Source organism: the organism of the source record quoted next, unplaced genomic scaffold, assembly GCF_019419815.1.
Source record: "Pyrus x bretschneideri cultivar Hongxiangsu unplaced genomic scaffold, Pyrus_bretschneideri_v1 Contig57, whole genome shotgun sequence".
NCBI classification, from domain to species: domain Eukaryota; kingdom Viridiplantae; phylum Streptophyta; class Magnoliopsida; order Rosales; family Rosaceae; genus Pyrus; species Pyrus x bretschneideri.
In genome coordinates, this window is record NW_025999795.1 from 2020451 (window position 1) to 2036915 (window position 16465).

Consider the following 16465-nt stretch of genomic DNA (forward strand, 5'->3'; position numbering starts at 1 on the left):
CGATTTTTAAGTCTAACAAGTTGTCTTGTGTCACCATGTCATCACGAAACAATCATTTATATCATTTATTGAATGAGTAGTGCACTTTTTGAATACATGCTAAACTTGTTTTGAACAGTTCAAGTCCTACGGACTCCAACAATATCATCAAATAAACGAATTATAGTTCATTCAAGTGAATTATCAAAATAATGGTACTCAAGATTCATATTATAACCGTAATTGACAAGATCGTTGCCACAACATTCTTCTCCTGATAAACATGAACCAACTCGCAATCCACTATTTTAACATTCTAATTATACGTGGCATGTAAGTTTTTCTCCTGCATATGCTATGTGCATATGTACTATATGGTGGCTGCCGCACTAGAAGTTCAGTATAGTCACCAGTCACATGGGGGAGGTAGCGACCAATCAAAAGAGTAGGTGACCAAATCAAAGTCACGAAGGTTTGCAGTTTGAAGTTGGAAGATTTTTGAATCTTCCTTTACCAAAGTTGGGAAATGTTATCTGTTTTGACTTCTCTTCATCTGGATGTTTCTTAGAATTAGAGAGGGACAAGGAATGGAAAGGAATGGAAACGAGATGAATTAGTTTTAACCACTTAAGCTACAGACCGCTTACGGCGTTGACAAAGTTTTAGCACCTCAAGTTTTATTGAACGGTAAATAGAAAGTCGTACCGGATGGCTTGTTTTCCTAACGTCTTCGATGCCAACGGGCAACCGGATTATTTAGTGAAGGGCAGAGGGAGTAGATGTTGAATTGAAACGACCTGCATTCATTGTTAAGGAAGGACTGCAGCAATTTAGCTCAATTGGTGGAACTAAGACGGATCATTGAAACGATCAATGTTGTAGGACAGCAGCAGCAGCAGGAGGAGGAGGAGACACCAACTCATTGGGCATTGGATTTATTTTGTTATAAAAGTCGGCCCAAAATCTCCTCCCCAATAATATTGGGCCGCCACTTGGGCTTTGCGTATGATCGGAAAAGCCATCGTTCTACCACAACAATAATATATAACATCACCCAATGACTGTTCAAAATAAAAAAATAAAAAAATAAAAAAACCCCATCAGCCAATGATGAAGTTTTGATGAAATGAGATCTACTCCGGATTTCTGTATCTGAAGCTTGCAGACTGAAGAGATTTGGGTACTTCAAGAGATAGAGAAAGGAATCTGGGATGTTAAGTTTTTGGATTCTTGTGAAGTTGGGCAGTAGAATGGGCTAATGAGGTTGTGTGACTGAAATTTAGTGATTCAGATCTCTTGGTCCGCGGGTTTCAAACACAGAGATCAGGAGTGAATCTCAATCCAGTTTTGATGACTTAATAGTCTAACATACAATGTTATTAACTATTGGTACGATTATAAAAGTACTTTCTGACTATTGGTATAAAAGATTTGTAATTCGAAATTATAAAAGTGCGTATGAGCATTAAGTATTTCAAGAAAAATAGTACTAAACAAGCCATAAGATTGTTTGCATTTCTAATTTGTTTTCTTTAAATTGCCTGTATTTAAAAAAAAAAATTGTAATGGATCCCGGAAGTTTGTTTTATGGCATCAAGCTTGACGTTTGCACTCGTTTCAAATTTTCTTATATTTTTTAGTTCTTCACATTTAACGAGTTTTTAACAGTGATCTGATATCAACTCGAATGTTAACGAGTTGACATGGTATCTTTATTTCGCGTCGAGTTATAAGCGATAAAACCCTATATAAATATCTCAATTAAAAAACAAATCTAAAGAAGTAAAGGTGTATCGCCACGCGCCACTGGAAAGCGTTGGCAATCATGCGATGGTAGTGAAGTTTGCCCTATAAATGGCGGGAGCCTGACCTGCTTGTAAATTTCTCTCTCCGTCGTCAACTCTTCTCAAATTACATATCAACCCCTCCAAAACCCTCCAATCGCAAAACACTCCAAATCGTCCAGGTGCTTCCCCTTCTCTATCGCTCTGGTGGAGTAACTCCATTGCCGGTCTCTCTCGTCTCGAAAATCCCTGCAATTCCAAGGTTTTACATTTCCCCCTTTTCTTTGAGCCTCTCGAACCCTAGGTTTTTTTTTTCCCTTTTTTTTTTTCCTGAGCTGAGTGAGTAAGCGAGTTTGAGTAGTACCGTAGCTTCTGATTCAATGGAGGCTGCGGCCGCTGCGCTCGGTAGTTCGATGCCGATGCCACCTCCGCCATCCCGCAAAGAGTGGCGCGCCGTCTCGGACCATCATTCGGCTCGAAACATCGGGGATGAGGTAGTAATTTGCTCAAAAGCACTTGCATTGGGTTCTATTGGGTGTGTAATTAATGCTAAAAGAGAAAAGAAATGGAATTTAGAACAGTGGGTTTTTAAATTGGGTTTGGATTGTGAAAAACCCTTCAGTTAAAACTAAAAATATGATTAGGGTTTGTAAATTGCATGTTATGTTTCTCGTTTTATTTGTTTGGGATTAAGTATGCGAAACCATTTTTAATTGGGTGAGGATTCGTTGATTTATTTGTGGTTTTTGTTCACTTCGTTTTTCTTATTTAATTTATAGTGTGGTTTAAGTTTTTGGGTTTGGTGTTCGTGGGTTGGTGGGAAATGTGGTTGCTGCTCTCACACTTTGACATTAGAAGATTGTTATAAATAAACTTGAAGGGGAATTGTTTGGTGAATATGGATATATTTTGAATGAAGTAACCATGTCTCTCGTTTGGTAAAAATAACCGATGGGTAAAATGAAGGAAATTTCACGACTCGTATTTTGTTTGAATGATCGGGAATTGGATATATAAAGTTCAGTGTACTGCCAGTAATAATGCTCCTTACAAAATTCTTAGGACTAGTAGTGTGAGTTTATTGCCTTTATTTGCTCGAAATGAAGAACTTCATGGAAAAAAAGGATAACTTAAGTTTTAGCATTGGCTAAGGTTCTTCAGTGAGCATCGCTGTTAGCTGATTAAGATGTGGTACTTTAAAATTTTGCTCCTTGGTTTGTTTAAAGTATTTAGTGCTACTTGTTTATCATTTGTATTTGCTGCTTTTCCTTTATCTTGTTCTTGAACGGGCCTATTCCAATATGCAGGAGTTGGAACGATCAAAGCTAGGCCAATCAGATGAGAGAACAATATATGAGGTAAGGATGTTGATATTAGTATTAGCTTGTATTCTAAAGGATTGAACGAAAGTGAATATGATTTGTTGTTTATCAAGGTGCAGCAAGGGAGAGAGCCAGTTGATGTGGACTTCTGTTCGATCACAGTAGATGGGACTTTAGATCATGGCCTTCTGCAACAGCGGATTGAAGACATTTCTAGACAAAGAGAGGAACTACAGCATATGGAGATTGATCTTAAAGCTCAAATCATTGCAAGATCCGAGATAATGGAAATACAACATAACTTTGATGCTCAAATAAAGGAACATGCCAATGCTGCTTCCAAGCTTCAGGTTTTGATTGATAATAGGATATGTAATTTGTAATGTGTATGATGATGATAGGGTTTTTTTATATTGCAATTACATGAATCTCATGAGACGTAACAAATATCGAAGTTAGCATGCTTGTTCTGATTTGCAATCTCACATGCACATTCCACATTTGGTGTGCATATGTGGAATCTTAAGCTCAAAAGTTATCAGCCAATCTGTGGGCATATTTGATTGTTAGATGATTTCCTTGAGATATATGCGTGAAATTAGATACCAACTGTGGGTTTATATACTGTGCAGGAGCAACTCCATGAAAGGGAGCAGACCATACATGATTTGGAAAGGAAAATGGACGAGAAAGATAGAGAGCTGCATGCTATCAAACTAGATAATGAAGCGGTAAATTGAATGCTTGTGTATTTTATATGTTTTAATTGAGCTGTTTGAGTGAATAATTTGCAAATTCTTAATATTTTGATTTTCATAATCTTTTGGCAGGCCTGGGCTAAAGAAGACCTTCTTAGAGAACAGAACAAAGAATTAGCAAATATCAGGTACTGGTCTATTCGTTGAAGACCTGCTCACTGCACTTCTAAGCTCTTTTCCAAGAATGCTCTTACTTTTTGTTTAGATGTAAATCGAGCTCTTGTCTTTTACCATTGCATGCTAATGGGTTACTGTTTATTGCAGAAGGGAACGTGACCATTCGGAAGCTGAAAGAACCCAGCACATACAACAACTACATGACCTCCAAGAGCATATTCAAGAAAAAGAGAGGCAGCTTAATGATCTGCGGGAACAGGTCTGTTGATTTATCTGATGCACTTGTATAGCCATACTGAAGTAGAAGTTAGCAACTCAAGTTTTAACACATCTTAATGGTACATATATTTAGAATATGCATAGTTTCATACGAGGTGCTTTTCTACTATTTTTCATTCTCTGAATGAACGAAGTCTACTGTGCTGTTGTTTTAAATGGTCAGACTCTGAAATATAAGTGACATTCAAATTGGAACAAATTTGGTTAATATTCTGCAAGTTTCATGCTAATTTAGATCTAGAGATGCAATGTGAGTGCAGCCTGTGCCTGATAGTGTTTATATTTTCAGCATAGGCTTGCTCAAGAAGCCATCCATTTTAAGGATGAACGGTTGAGGGAGGCCCAAGCTTGGATCACCCGTGTTCAGGAAATGGATGCCTTGCAGTCAACTACAATCCAAGCTGAATTGCGGGAACGTACAGAACAATATAATCAACTCTGGCTTGGTTGCCAAAGACAGGTTGGTTTACTTGTTCTTTCTCTGTCACATTTCCAGGGTATTTTCTTTTCTTGAAAATTTGAAACTTGCGGGAACGTTCAGACATGGGCATCCGCAAATTGTCTGTTTGTCTATATGCCGAATTTTTCCAAAACTTATGTCAAATCATATGTGATGTTGGTGCTATACTTAATTAAACACTGTTTTTGTTTTCTTCAAAGTTTGCTCACGTCTTTGATATTTTCCTTTTTGGCTCACTGATTTCAGTTTGCTGAGATGGAGAGACATCATATGCATACAGTACAACAGCTACAACTTGAGCTGGCTGATGCAAGAGAAAGGAGTGGAGCTTACACTGATGAGTCACGATTGACACAATCAAATTCAAAGGATGCATCTCAATTTGGTCAGAACAACGGAAACCAGCTAGATATGAATACATCAAATGGAAATACAGGGCCCCTCCAAAATGGGAATTCAGACGATGTTTCATCATTTGCTTCAACTGGAAACGCATCAACTCAGGTAGCGGCATGCTTTTGTTGTTCTCCTGTTAGTAGCTTTGGAACTTTTATTGCTTTTTGGCTAAGATCCTCTTTTTGAAAAAAAATCGCAAGTAGGAATTTGAATTAGCTATTTTTTATATTATTTCCATAACATTAAGTTTTGGATCGTTATTAGATCGACCATGTTGCTGGGGTTCCAATTTCACCATCATCTCTACTTGGGATGCCTTCCTATCTTCCCCCTGGACAAGTGACTGCTCTACATCCATTTCTTATGCATCAACAAGGGGTGCCCCATTCTGTCCCACCACATGTTCCTCAATCTCATGTTGGTCATTTTCACTCGATACCTGCAATATCATCTCTCCAACAGTGGCAAAACCAACAGGTGCTCAGAGGAATACATCTTTTCTGTCCTGATTATTTTAATCTACAACGATAACAGACTTATATTCTTTATTTTCTCTTTTAAGGCTCCGTCTGAGGGTTTGCAGATATCTACACAGAATGAGCTTCCATCATCACAAAATGATCCAAACTTAATAAGACCAGATGCAAATTATAACTATGAAACATCTGGTAATGGGCAATTTCTTCAACAAGACTATTTGGATGCTCAAATTAACCAAGGGGCACAGCCTGATTCTGTCTTGTCATCATCTACTGGGGAAGCACAGGTATTGCCTTGTATATGATGATTACGTAGTGTTATTTTATGTTGTGTGCAATTTCACTGGATTCACCGAAATTATTTTGGTCCAGGTTATTGAGTCAATTGATAGAGGTTATTTGGTCTCATCCCAACCTGATCAGAGCTTGCAACAAATTTCCTCCCAGTTCCGCAATGCTTTAAGATTGGAATCTCTTGAACAGAACAGTGAAACCAAGGTAGATAAGCTTCTTTTGTTTTTGGTATGTCCCTATACTGGCTGGAGCTTTGTGGTCAGCCAGCCTGTCTGGTTATAGTGCAGATGGTAACTAGGGAAGAAGTTCAGACTAACTTGCTTTTGAACAGGTACCGGAGCAAAATGTTCAGACCTCGACTGATCATGGGTTGGATGGACAAGTTTTAACTGCAGAACAACCAAGTTCTACTACCAATTCGTTAAAATCTGATAATTCAATTCCTTCAGTCAATATGAAGGAAACTGCAATTGAAAATGCCACTAGTTCAGTTCTGCCCGAAGCATTTGTCTCAACTGGGCATGCAAATGCGGCAGGGGGACAGACTTCGGAAATTGCACTTCTTGATGAAAGGTCATTGTTGGCTTGCATGGTTCGCACAATTCCGGCAGGTGGTAGAATTCGTATCAGTTCAACGGTGAGCCTACCTATTTTCTACTAGGTCTTTGTAGTTAGCATGACATTTTTATTTTCTCCGCAACTTATCTAAAACCCTTTCTTGTCGGCAACTGATTAGTTCATAATATATGTTCTTTGGTCTGAGTACAGCTACCGAATAGGCTAGGAAAGATGCTTGCACCCTTACACTGGCATGATTACAAGAAAAAGTTCGGAAAGCTTGATGACTTTGTGGCTGGTCACCATGAAGTGAGTATGATTTAAAATGTCTGTTTTTGCATAGATGGATATTATCTCATAAGGACCTTAATTTTTGTTTTTCAGTTATTTGTGATTGAGGGCGACTACATTCAGCTTCGTGAAGGAGCGCAAGAGATGATAGCAGCTACAGCTGCTGTTGCAAAAGTTGCTGCTGCTGCAGCTGCATCATCTCCCTACTCTTCATCTTTGCCTTCCGTGGCTATTACTCCAGTGGCACAGACTCACCGCTCAAGGAAGATATCAACTTTAAATGCAAATGATAATCACTTGCAGTCTGTTAAGCAGAATCAGCAATTAAATGGGTTAAGCTTTGGCATTCCTGGAGGTTTCTCAAATGTAAAGATTTTGAGCAAATCTAATGATTCTTGGGAATCGAATGGCCCTGACACTAGGCCAAGCCAGTCATCTGTACTTATGAATGGTGGAAATGGAGCACTTATGGATAGATCAAGCATGAACAGTACCCAAAGCTCAGGCTTGCCTAATGGCCGGCTGAGCTCAAATGCTGTTGGGAAACATGGCAGGTGTACCTTTTTAACCCATTGAACACGCTGCAGTTTTTTTATTGTGATGAATTAAGTAGTTATGGCTATTGCTTTATTACCGTGTAACTTATTAGATGTGTTACTTTGACAGGATGACCAATGCTGCTGCATTTACCTCCAGAAGATAGTAAGTACAATTACTCGAATAGTTAAAGTATTACTGCTTCGTGATATAATCTTGTGGAATTTGTATGTTTCATTTGTTTGATCTTGTCTACCGGTGGTTGAGTTTTCTGAGCTGTCAATTAATTGGTGGATCAGTATTAGTATGCTCCTGGTTTCCTTAACATAAAGGGTTTTCAGTTCGGATATAAGAGAGTGTAGTATGAGTCATTATGTACATATTGTTGATCACTATTATCTGAGGCTACCGGCGTGTGTGGGGGCCACATCTTATAATCTTATGCTAGTGGCTTTAAAGATATGTACCGTTGCGTTTTCGGTATAAACTACTATTCTTAAGCATTGCTTTTGTTATCTATATTTTTGTTTAACCGTTTCCATTGAAGGCTCAGCAATCCACTTCATAAGGGTGGCTTTGCTCATAAATAGGTTTACTTGGTAGTTAAGTTCAAAGTTCAAACCCCCGTACCGAAAATGTCCTAACTGATTAAACGTGATTATGATAGTGCTTGCGAGGATGATGCAAATTTGAAATTTACTCTTCCCTATAGCAATGCAGCTTAAACATGTTTGGTGTTTGGCAGGAGAGAGCAGGGAATCGCGCCACCTTATGTCTGGAATTTGTGGACCAGAGCGTGGACGGAAGATTATTTTGGGACGGCAACAGGATACGCGGGAGAATACATATTCATCATAGATTGAATCAGACCATCAATCTTTGCAGCTCACTTCATGGAATTTTCTGACTGGAAATGTTTGCCCTTTTTTCGGTTTCTTGTTTTTTCGGTTCTTCAAAAGCTTTAGGTTGTGACTGTTTGATGATAATACTGAAAAGAGTCAAAAGACTGCAAACTCAAAATGTCTCTGCAGTGCAGGTGATGATGATATTCATGCACAAAATTGCTTCTGTGCGCATCTGGATGAAAAGTCTGCCCGTTTTGTTGTTGGATGAAATGATGGATCCTTTAAACATTTTTATTAAACATTAATTTATTTCTCTTTCCTTATTTTTACTTTATTGGGCTGAGAAAAACCTAACTGGGTTTCTATGTGTTGGAAGCCCAGCCCACTTTGTTTCGTTTGTGCTTCTTGCTATACCGCAGTTTGTCCGCCTCTTGCACTCCAGTTTGAATTTTCCGTCAGGTAGATTCTAAATCATAATTTTCTTTTAGCATAAAAATATTAATGTCATATTTATTGGAACAAGTTAGTTGCAAATATCGACTGGGCCAGAATTTTTGATGTTATGGTATTTAGTATTTACACTTGGGGTTGGGGGACAATTTGATTTCGAATTTACTATTTATGAGATTTGAGTTTAAGATCTCTTACTTACGTAGTGAGGATAAATACAGTTATATTGTAGTACTAAGTAGCCAAATGGGGGCATGTTCGTAAAATGATTTTTGAGGAATTGTTTTGTAAACAAAAAATAGAATTTTGCATTTTTATGATTTGAGAATGATTGGTAATTTAATTTTATGCAAAACGAAAAACTGTTTTGAAAAACGTTAATGAACAAACCCTAATGTTTTATACACTCAAGTTCAAATTCTCTGTTTTGTGTCCAAATATGCCCAAACTAAATTTCGAAGAAAACATTCAAAATTTGGAAAATCATGCTACTTCAAAACGGTTCGTTTTATGCTACAAGGTGGGTAGGTTGGAACGGCGTCGCTTTAGTCGAGGGCTAAATATTGTCGATCGGAAATCAATTTTGAAAAGCGAAAGGAAGAAGGAAAGGGGAAGGAGAAGAAGAAAGATGGGTTACGTTCTGAGAGTGAGAATGGCGTCGTTTTTCGGCGGAGCTGCGGTGGCGTCGTTTCTGGGTCTCTACATCCTCCACAACGATTACAAGGTCGCCCACCACTCTATTTCTCAACAGGTCCGTTTTCCTTTCTGCAATTCTTAGGGTTCTATCTTTTCTTCTTCTTCTGTTTTCTTTGGGTTTTGTTCAATTTGTTGATTTGGGAACCTTCCCATCTTCGCGTGATGACGGAAGGTTGAATCTTGAGTTGATTGGGGAAATGGGGTTGGACACGATTTGTTGTTTTCTGTGATATTAAGGGAAAATCCTCCTCCTTTTGAGCTGAAAAATTGAATATTAAAAGTTAAAAACGGAACTTGCAGAAGTGATTTATGAGCATTTTAGTTAATTATTATTTGAATTAATGCATAATTGTTCTGGTCAATGTCATGAATTGCTGCTGAGTAAGTCAATTTCGGTTGTTTAGGAGGAGTGAGGGGTTTGAAATTCTTGAGGGCGTTGGTGACATTTATTTGGCGGTTTCGGTGTTCGTTTTTAGTAGTTTAAGTTTTGTTCTTCGACGGTGGAAAATTGGAAACATAATGTTGGTAAGATGACGATGAAGATCAATTATGTTACACCGATGATAATCAGTATTGGTCGTGGATGAATCAAAACCAGCAATGCTTTATTCCTTTTCCTAATTCTTTTCGGGTAATTCGAATGTTTTCCTTCTTTGCATCGTGTTTAGGATCCTTGTTTTCTACCGGTTAGTTGTGAGCTTTGATGGGTTCTCTTTAGAGAAATCAGTTATACATTGATTGTCTACTTGTATTCATTTATATTGATTTTAGCGGGTACCCTACTCGATCTTTTCAACCGATTAGGGTTATGTGTATATTCTTATAGGCTATGCGAACGCATCTCCAAATTGAATCGTGTATGAATCCTCCTGGTGTGAAATAAGGTTTTCTTTTACTATTAAGAACAAGAAAAGAAACCTTGATTTGAACAGTTTGTTATGTTGACATGGGAAAATAAATTTTGCTCATAACACGATGTTGCTGGAATTGTCGGTAAAGCAATCTGTGCTTTAAAACTGTTTACTCATGCGTGCACCCACATACTCACACTTGTAAACTATAAGTTTCTATTCACTTTGCCGACTCATATTTTGAGAAACCTACCTCCTAAGAAGCATTTCTGACGTAGTGCTAATTATGTCGGTAGTAGAAGAAATTCTGGTGGAACCCCGGAAAATCTGGCTTTTGCCCGAGATATGCTATTTTGTTTTTTCATTTACATGATTCTGCGTTGAATGATCTCTGTTTACAAGATGGATCGCCACTATTACTGGCCTTTTAGTTTCGTGCAGTTTTACAACCATTTTTGTGTGTAATAATTTCTAGGCATTTAAATAGCAAGAAAAGGATAGATGAGATGTGAATTTTTTCCCTTGTTTCTCCAGGTGAAAGGCCTCATGAATCATTGGATAGAAGAATTTCAGCTCTTGAAAGTTTAAAGCCAACGGAAGCTCCACAACCTGCAGAAGCATCCGAGTAGATGCCTTGAGAATGCTACCTGCAACTCTCTTGTGACTCCAAACATCTTTTTTGTTTCTTCGAATTATGCGGGTGGTTTCTCTGTCGTTTCTCCACCCTTACAAAGAATAATAATGACATAACTGACTTCTACTGTTACTACAGGAATCGAGTAGTTTGTATTTTTATCAGATGAAAACTGTCAGTAGCTCTGAGAGATACTATGCATCGACGAGAGGTTATTTTACTTTCGGATATAAATTTGTTTCATCGAGTATTTTGTGTTTGCCGTGTTTCATGGTCATAAACTTCCCTGCGAATGGAGTTGATTGCAAAAAATATGATGTTACAGACAACTCTACCGAAGTTTCTCTCAGGTTCCGCCCATACATATTTATGGATCTATGTACCTACTTTGACTGATTTATGTGAGATTCGTCTGCTCTGACTTGTTGGGTAGAATGATTTCAAATTCGTATCATTTGCAAGATTTTAAAGAGAGTTGAAATTACTTGAGAGTGATGTGCGTATGAACACTATCGGCTCCTTTTGTGTAAAGAGTTATTTCTCCGTAACTACAAGTGGCAATCTAACCAGATACACAAAATCTCTGATATAACTGCAAAATGTAAAGTTTGAAGTTACGATTTGGCTGCAAGGAGGAGCCAAACGTTTTTGGATGTGCATTGCCGTTGCTTGATTTGTTTGTTTCGGATGAAGGGATCATCTTTGTGATTCAGTTCTTGAAAAAGTTCGCACACATAATGCAGATGATGTGATCACCATCTGCGGGTTGTCGGGGAAATATCTCGAGTTGTATACTATAAGACACTGCTGATGCCTTTTTTTTTTTTTTTTTTTTTTTTTAATTTAAAAGGAAGACAACTGGTGGCAAATCTCGGTTATCCACCCCTTTCAGGGGTTAGGAAGACTCATAGAGGCATTTCAGCCTCCCCTGGCCACAAGTCTGGCTTTCACACCAGCAGCGGGTTTCAAACCCGAGACCTCCAGTTTTTAATTTTAAGGAAGCCTCGTAATCTATCATTTACCATTGAGCCATCAGCTCGTGGTTGCTGCTGATGCATTGTTCAGTTCATGCTATTTTTAGCAGAAAGACGATAAAAAATGAAGTCATCAACTTTGTTCAGTATCCGGCTGCATCGATTTAGAGAGCATGATTTGCTCTCTCTCTGCAGAGACTATGCTAGCATCAGTTGCTTATGTGCCCAATAAGAGAGATAGTGAGCCGTTGCTGCTTTGTTGGGAGCAAAATGCACCAATGGCTTATAGTCCCACAATTCTCGGATATTAAACGAGATTTATATATTGAATAAAAGCATCCAGCGAAAGCTTAAAAGCTAAGTTAATTGCTCCTCTAATCACATATTGTGCATTTGAAGTTGAGTTAGCAGATTAACCACCAGTACCTAATCATGTGTCAAATTTGCCAGTTACACACTTCTGCTTGATTACCTCAACCAGTACCTTCTGAGCTCGCTGCTGGAAGTTGGAGAGGTTTCACCATCTGTATAACAAGAAGACACGCTAGGCCTCTGCGGCATTCGAACTACAAGGCCTCCCTTGATGCCGTTGTTATATCTAGGGCTCCCCAAGTTATAATCTGAACCACCATTAACATTAGCATTAGCACTGCTATCACCACATGGATGAGGAGCTGGAAACAACAAGCGTTTCCTCGCGGATCCTGGCTTTTCCATCTCGCTTGCTGAATGCCTTTGCCTTGGTGCACTTTGAGACCGAATCCGAGCCTTGGCTGATGCTGTAGCAGCCATGTAGTTTGGCACCCCCATCAATCCATGGTTGTAATTAGTTGAGCCTAAGTTCAAGTTGGGAGTGTGAGGTGGTGGCATTGGGTGGTTAATCCTCTGATCTTCCCGAAGGCAACGAGGACTAGCCGAGTGCACTTGTAGATTTCTTGCCATGGAAGTAAATGGCGTGACGGGTGATTGAGGAGAGGCAACTGGATATGACTGAGGAACTCTTTGCTGTCGATAATTATACTGCAGATGATGGCTCTGATAATTATATTGATCTGATCTTTTGATTCTGAAATTGGAATTCGGGGCACTCGAATAAGAGTAAGGTCGAGAAGTGTCGATTTCAACGGTTTTGATGGGATCTCTTTGATCACATGAAGCTCTGCCTGCATTGATCTCACGTTGCCTTCTTCTTGTCCAACCATCAAGCAAATTAAATTTCTCCTCTAGCTCCTCATGCTCACCAGCATCTTCGTCACCGCTACCACCACTGCTCAATTTCTTAATTTTTATGAGACCATACACACAATTTAGTACAAATTATGAGCTGATTACATTGTAAAAATTAATAAGGCAGAAAACTGTGGTGGGATCAAAGACCTGGCTAGAGAAGGCATAAGCAAGGCTGGTACTCCTTTCACGCTTCAAGGCAGCTTGCTTGGTTTTCTGTAACATGGCTTGAATCTGCTCCAATGTTTTCGGTTTCAAATTGTCCCAATGGATCAGATCATCCAAGGCGCAACTCTCTTCGTCTTTTGACTGCATTACATACGGTACAATTGGTTCATTCACAGCAAATCTGTAGTATCACTAGTTGTATACAATCTAATTTTTCGACTGCATTGACGCCTGACATAAAAATTAGTTAATATCTTACTATGGATCTCCATAAGCCATCGGGATCACTGAAAATGGAATCTGCACTGCCTTCATGCGAAAGCCTCTTCGTTCGTTGGTCAAGAACCCGATCTTGCACTCGAACCAGAGCCTGCATGCATTGCAGAGTCATCTTTGCCCTCTTTCTAACATTGTGGCCTCTCACCAGTGCTTGAAGCTTCACCAGCCCCTTCAGCGCCCGAAGAGCTCTTCGAGCCTTCAAAACCAAATCAAATTAGTTAATACTCACATGCACCAGCTAGCTACCAAGTTATTTGTGACAATGCGGCATTTTAAACTACTCTAAATTACGGGAGGGAAAAACTTAATTAATTATTGACTAATTATGATTAAGTACCAGACATCCTCTGAAGGCAGTCTGAATAACAATTGCAGCATAGTCTCTAACGAAAATGGAAGGCCTGCAGTTAGACTTAGTAAGACGAACAGCTTTGACCGCCATTTGCACTGTGGCAACTGCTGCCTGAGCAGCTGCTGTCGGGGCCACCGCCATTCTGGGAGCATCACGGGCCTCATCATGAGCTGCCATAGTTGCATTTTGAGTGGCTGCTCCGCCATCAGCAGCAGATCTTGGACTGTCACTATGTTGTACTTGTATAAACGTTTCTTGGATCGTAGGCTTCCCAAAAATCCATCTCCGTTTTCCTTTCTTCTGCAAAAACAAAACCCAAAACTCAAAAACCACTCAAGTCACAGATCTCAAAGTAGAAAGAAAATGGGAACTCCAACTAAGCAACTTTTCTGGTTTCTGCATACGTAAAAATTAAACAAAAACACATTTTTCGCTGTAGTGATTTTCACACTCCCCTTTTTTTCTTCTGCGCTACTTCTCTTTCCGCCCCTCATTGTCCTTCCATTTATGCAGAGAGAGAAAACGAGAGTGCGAAAATCATCACTCTGGATTGCATATAAACCCTACCTTTTCTTCTTCCACTTGTTCCTGCAGTTCTTCTCTCCTCCTAGTGTTGCTTCTGTCAGTCTTGGTAGGAGACCTGAAAACCCTTTTGACCGCGGTCAACCAGGAGCTCCCTCCAGTCTTCCCCATGAAAATGCTGACCAGTAAAAACTCAGAAACAGCAATAATAGTAAAACCAGGTGATGAAATAATGAAGCATGGGAATTTCTTTATAGGAGCTTCCTGTTTGAGAAGTTGGTATGTTTAAAATAAATGCCTTACCTTCAGAAGCACAGATGTAATTAATGAGAGAGGAAGAGAGAACAAACTATGTGCTCTGCGAGTGGGGTTATTATGCTTCTGCTAGTTCATGCATTTAGGAGAGGAGCAGCAGCTGCAGTGCAGGCCTTGTCTGTATGTATGTATGTATGTATGTATGTATGTGTATATACATGTAAGTGCAACGTTAACATTATGTTGCAGTATATAATGACAAAGGGAACGGTGTTTTCTTGTGGCATGGGGGAATTTAATGGGGCACTGTGTCAGAGAGAGAGTTTGGAGGCAACATGAAAGAGTATGTACTCTCGATACTGCAGAAAGCTGAAGTAAAGATGGGCAGGAGGGCTTTTACCTTTTGCTTTTTTTATTTTTATGTTTTTCATCAACAACTCAATGAGTCATGAAAGAATTGTATCATAAACTAGGAGCGGATTTTGTATGAAACATAGACGTTAGAGTTATGGTGTCCCAAACCTTCAAAAGTGTAAGTGAATCTTCCTTAATCAAAAGGAAAACTTGTGTAGAAGAATTCGGACTACGTCATTTATAAGATAATTTTTAGGAATTTTAACGAAAAGCTCACAGTACTGTTTATTTTAACGAAAAATCACATTTTTAAACTAAAAAGTCAAATCTGATGCTATTCATTTTACCTTTTATTTTATCTTTATCGTTAAAGCTCAAAGTTTTCAAATCTTTTTTATTAGTTTTCCTATAATTTTTACAAAAATATGAGACATCATGTGATTTGATCCCCACTTTTGACTTCATATTGATCTCAAACCAATATGAAAATTGCCTTAATCAAACAGCATAACCAAAATTTCTCGAACAGATCATGTGATGCCATGAGATCGTGTGTGTTAGGATAGATGCTGCAAGCCTACAGAAGTGCAAGATTATTGGAAGTTAGAAATATAAAATGTGATTAACCATGCAATCATTAAAGTAAGAAAAAATAGTGGTATTTCAGTAGGGATGAGGATCCTCTTCAGATTCTTTTTGTGAGGATTTCTGGAATCCTTAAATAATGCGTCAAGTAATGTTCATGTTTAATTTTAAATAAAAATATATAAAATAATTTCTGACAACACAATATACGATGAATAGACGTGATATGAAAATCTTAAAAATCTCACAAAAAAAATCCAAAAAACAAATCTTCATTCTTTCAGTAGAACAGTCAAAGTTTCTCGGTTTCTCGGATTCTCTGGTCTCTCTGTCTCCTTTCTTTCTGTGTGTTTAAGGGTAGGTGAATATTTAAAGTCAGTTGCTGGAGAACAGTCCTTCCACAAACATCACGAACGAGAAACAACAAACAATGGCCAGTGGCATCCTATTTGCGGGAATCAAAAATTAAAAATTTTAAAGAAAAAATTTCTAGCCAAAAAAGTAAAAACTCTGCATCACTTGAAAATGGGACCCGAATTATCCACAGGACCTCCAGGTGGTCTAATGACTCAGAGCAGCTCCTATTGCTATTTGCTAGCCCGTGAATGATTATGTCATGTTGAAAGGGGATCATAATGCCTATTTAACTTTGGCAAATAGCTACTCTAAACAAATCAAGCATGCCTCTAATGTCTAATTAACTTTGTCAAATAATTGGGAAAAGGATCCTCAACCTAAGGATTATAGGGATCTCATGATCTTATTCGTTTATCGTATATTGTACGGTCAGTTTTTATTAGATACTATTCATATTAAATTTTAAATTTTAAAATGATTTCTGATTGCATGATGTATGATGAATGAGTGAGATCACGGAATCCCTAGAAAAAGATCCGGCAATGATCATTTTCCAAATAATTGGAACCAACAAACCACTCGATGAATTTTACATGGCACATCCGTTTATTCCTAGTGCTAAAGAACCATATGATGTTGGTAAAAAGAAACTGAAATGTTTA

General features: G+C 38.5%; 2 protein-coding genes and 1 long non-coding RNA gene across 5 annotated transcripts; 2 read left to right on the forward strand and 1 right to left on the reverse strand.

Moving 5' to 3' along the window:
• Nucleotides 1-1807: 1807 nt before the first annotated feature.
• Nucleotides 1808-7119, forward strand: LOC103943368 (the record flags this gene model as incomplete). Its single annotated transcript, XM_009353656.3, has 14 exons — nucleotides 1808-2257; nucleotides 3071-3121; nucleotides 3199-3435; nucleotides 3718-3816; nucleotides 3916-3971; nucleotides 4108-4219; nucleotides 4529-4699; nucleotides 4946-5203; nucleotides 5360-5572; nucleotides 5658-5861; nucleotides 5947-6072; nucleotides 6200-6505; nucleotides 6637-6735; nucleotides 6811-7119. Coding segments are annotated over exons 1-14 (2355 nt in total), but the record flags the coding sequence as incomplete, so codon positions are not given.
• LOC103943367 lies at nucleotides 7120-10980 on the forward strand. Of its 2 annotated transcripts, XR_007253362.1 has the most exons (5): nucleotides 7120-7271; nucleotides 7384-7419; nucleotides 8000-8558; nucleotides 9070-9300; nucleotides 10631-10980. It is a non-coding gene; the product is annotated as an uncharacterized LOC103943367 (long non-coding RNA). The 2 variants fall into 2 exon arrangements; XR_007253361.1 differs by having other exon boundaries at nucleotides 8000-9300.
• A 1029-nt stretch (nucleotides 10981-12009) lies between these two features.
• Nucleotides 12010-15084, reverse strand: LOC103943511 (protein IQ-DOMAIN 17). Of its 2 annotated transcripts, XM_048570977.1 has the most exons (6): nucleotides 14556-15084; nucleotides 14298-14430; nucleotides 13716-14030; nucleotides 13359-13574; nucleotides 13082-13240; nucleotides 12010-12982 (listed from the first exon to the last, which is right to left on the reverse strand). In XM_048570977.1, the coding sequence occupies exons 2-6, from the start codon at nucleotides 14421-14423 to the stop codon at nucleotides 12173-12175; spliced, it is 1626 nt and encodes a 541-aa protein (XP_048426934.1). In that variant the 5' UTR covers nucleotides 14424-14430; nucleotides 14556-15084; the 3' UTR covers nucleotides 12010-12172. The 2 variants fall into 2 exon arrangements, with proteins under 2 accessions (XP_048426934.1, XP_009352096.2); XM_009353821.3 differs by having other exon boundaries at nucleotides 14298-15084.
• Nucleotides 15085-16465: the final 1381 nt, after the last annotated feature.

What these genes read in the sequence shown, in the direction of transcription:
- LOC103943511 (XM_048570977.1), bottom strand. Translation starts at nt 14,423, where the DNA reads ATGGGGAAGACTGGAGGGAGCTCCTGGTTGACCGCGGTCAAAAGGGTT. An exon ending in CTGCCTTCAGAGGATGTCTG is followed by an intron (nt 13,575 to 13,715) that starts GTACTTAATCAT and finishes TTGGTTTTGAAG; the next exon opens with GCTCGAAGAGCTCTTCGGGC. An exon ending in CTTATGCCTTCTCTAGCCAG is followed by an intron (nt 12,983 to 13,081) that starts GTCTTTGATCCC and finishes ATAAAAATTAAG; the next exon opens with AAATTGAGCAGTGGTGGTAG.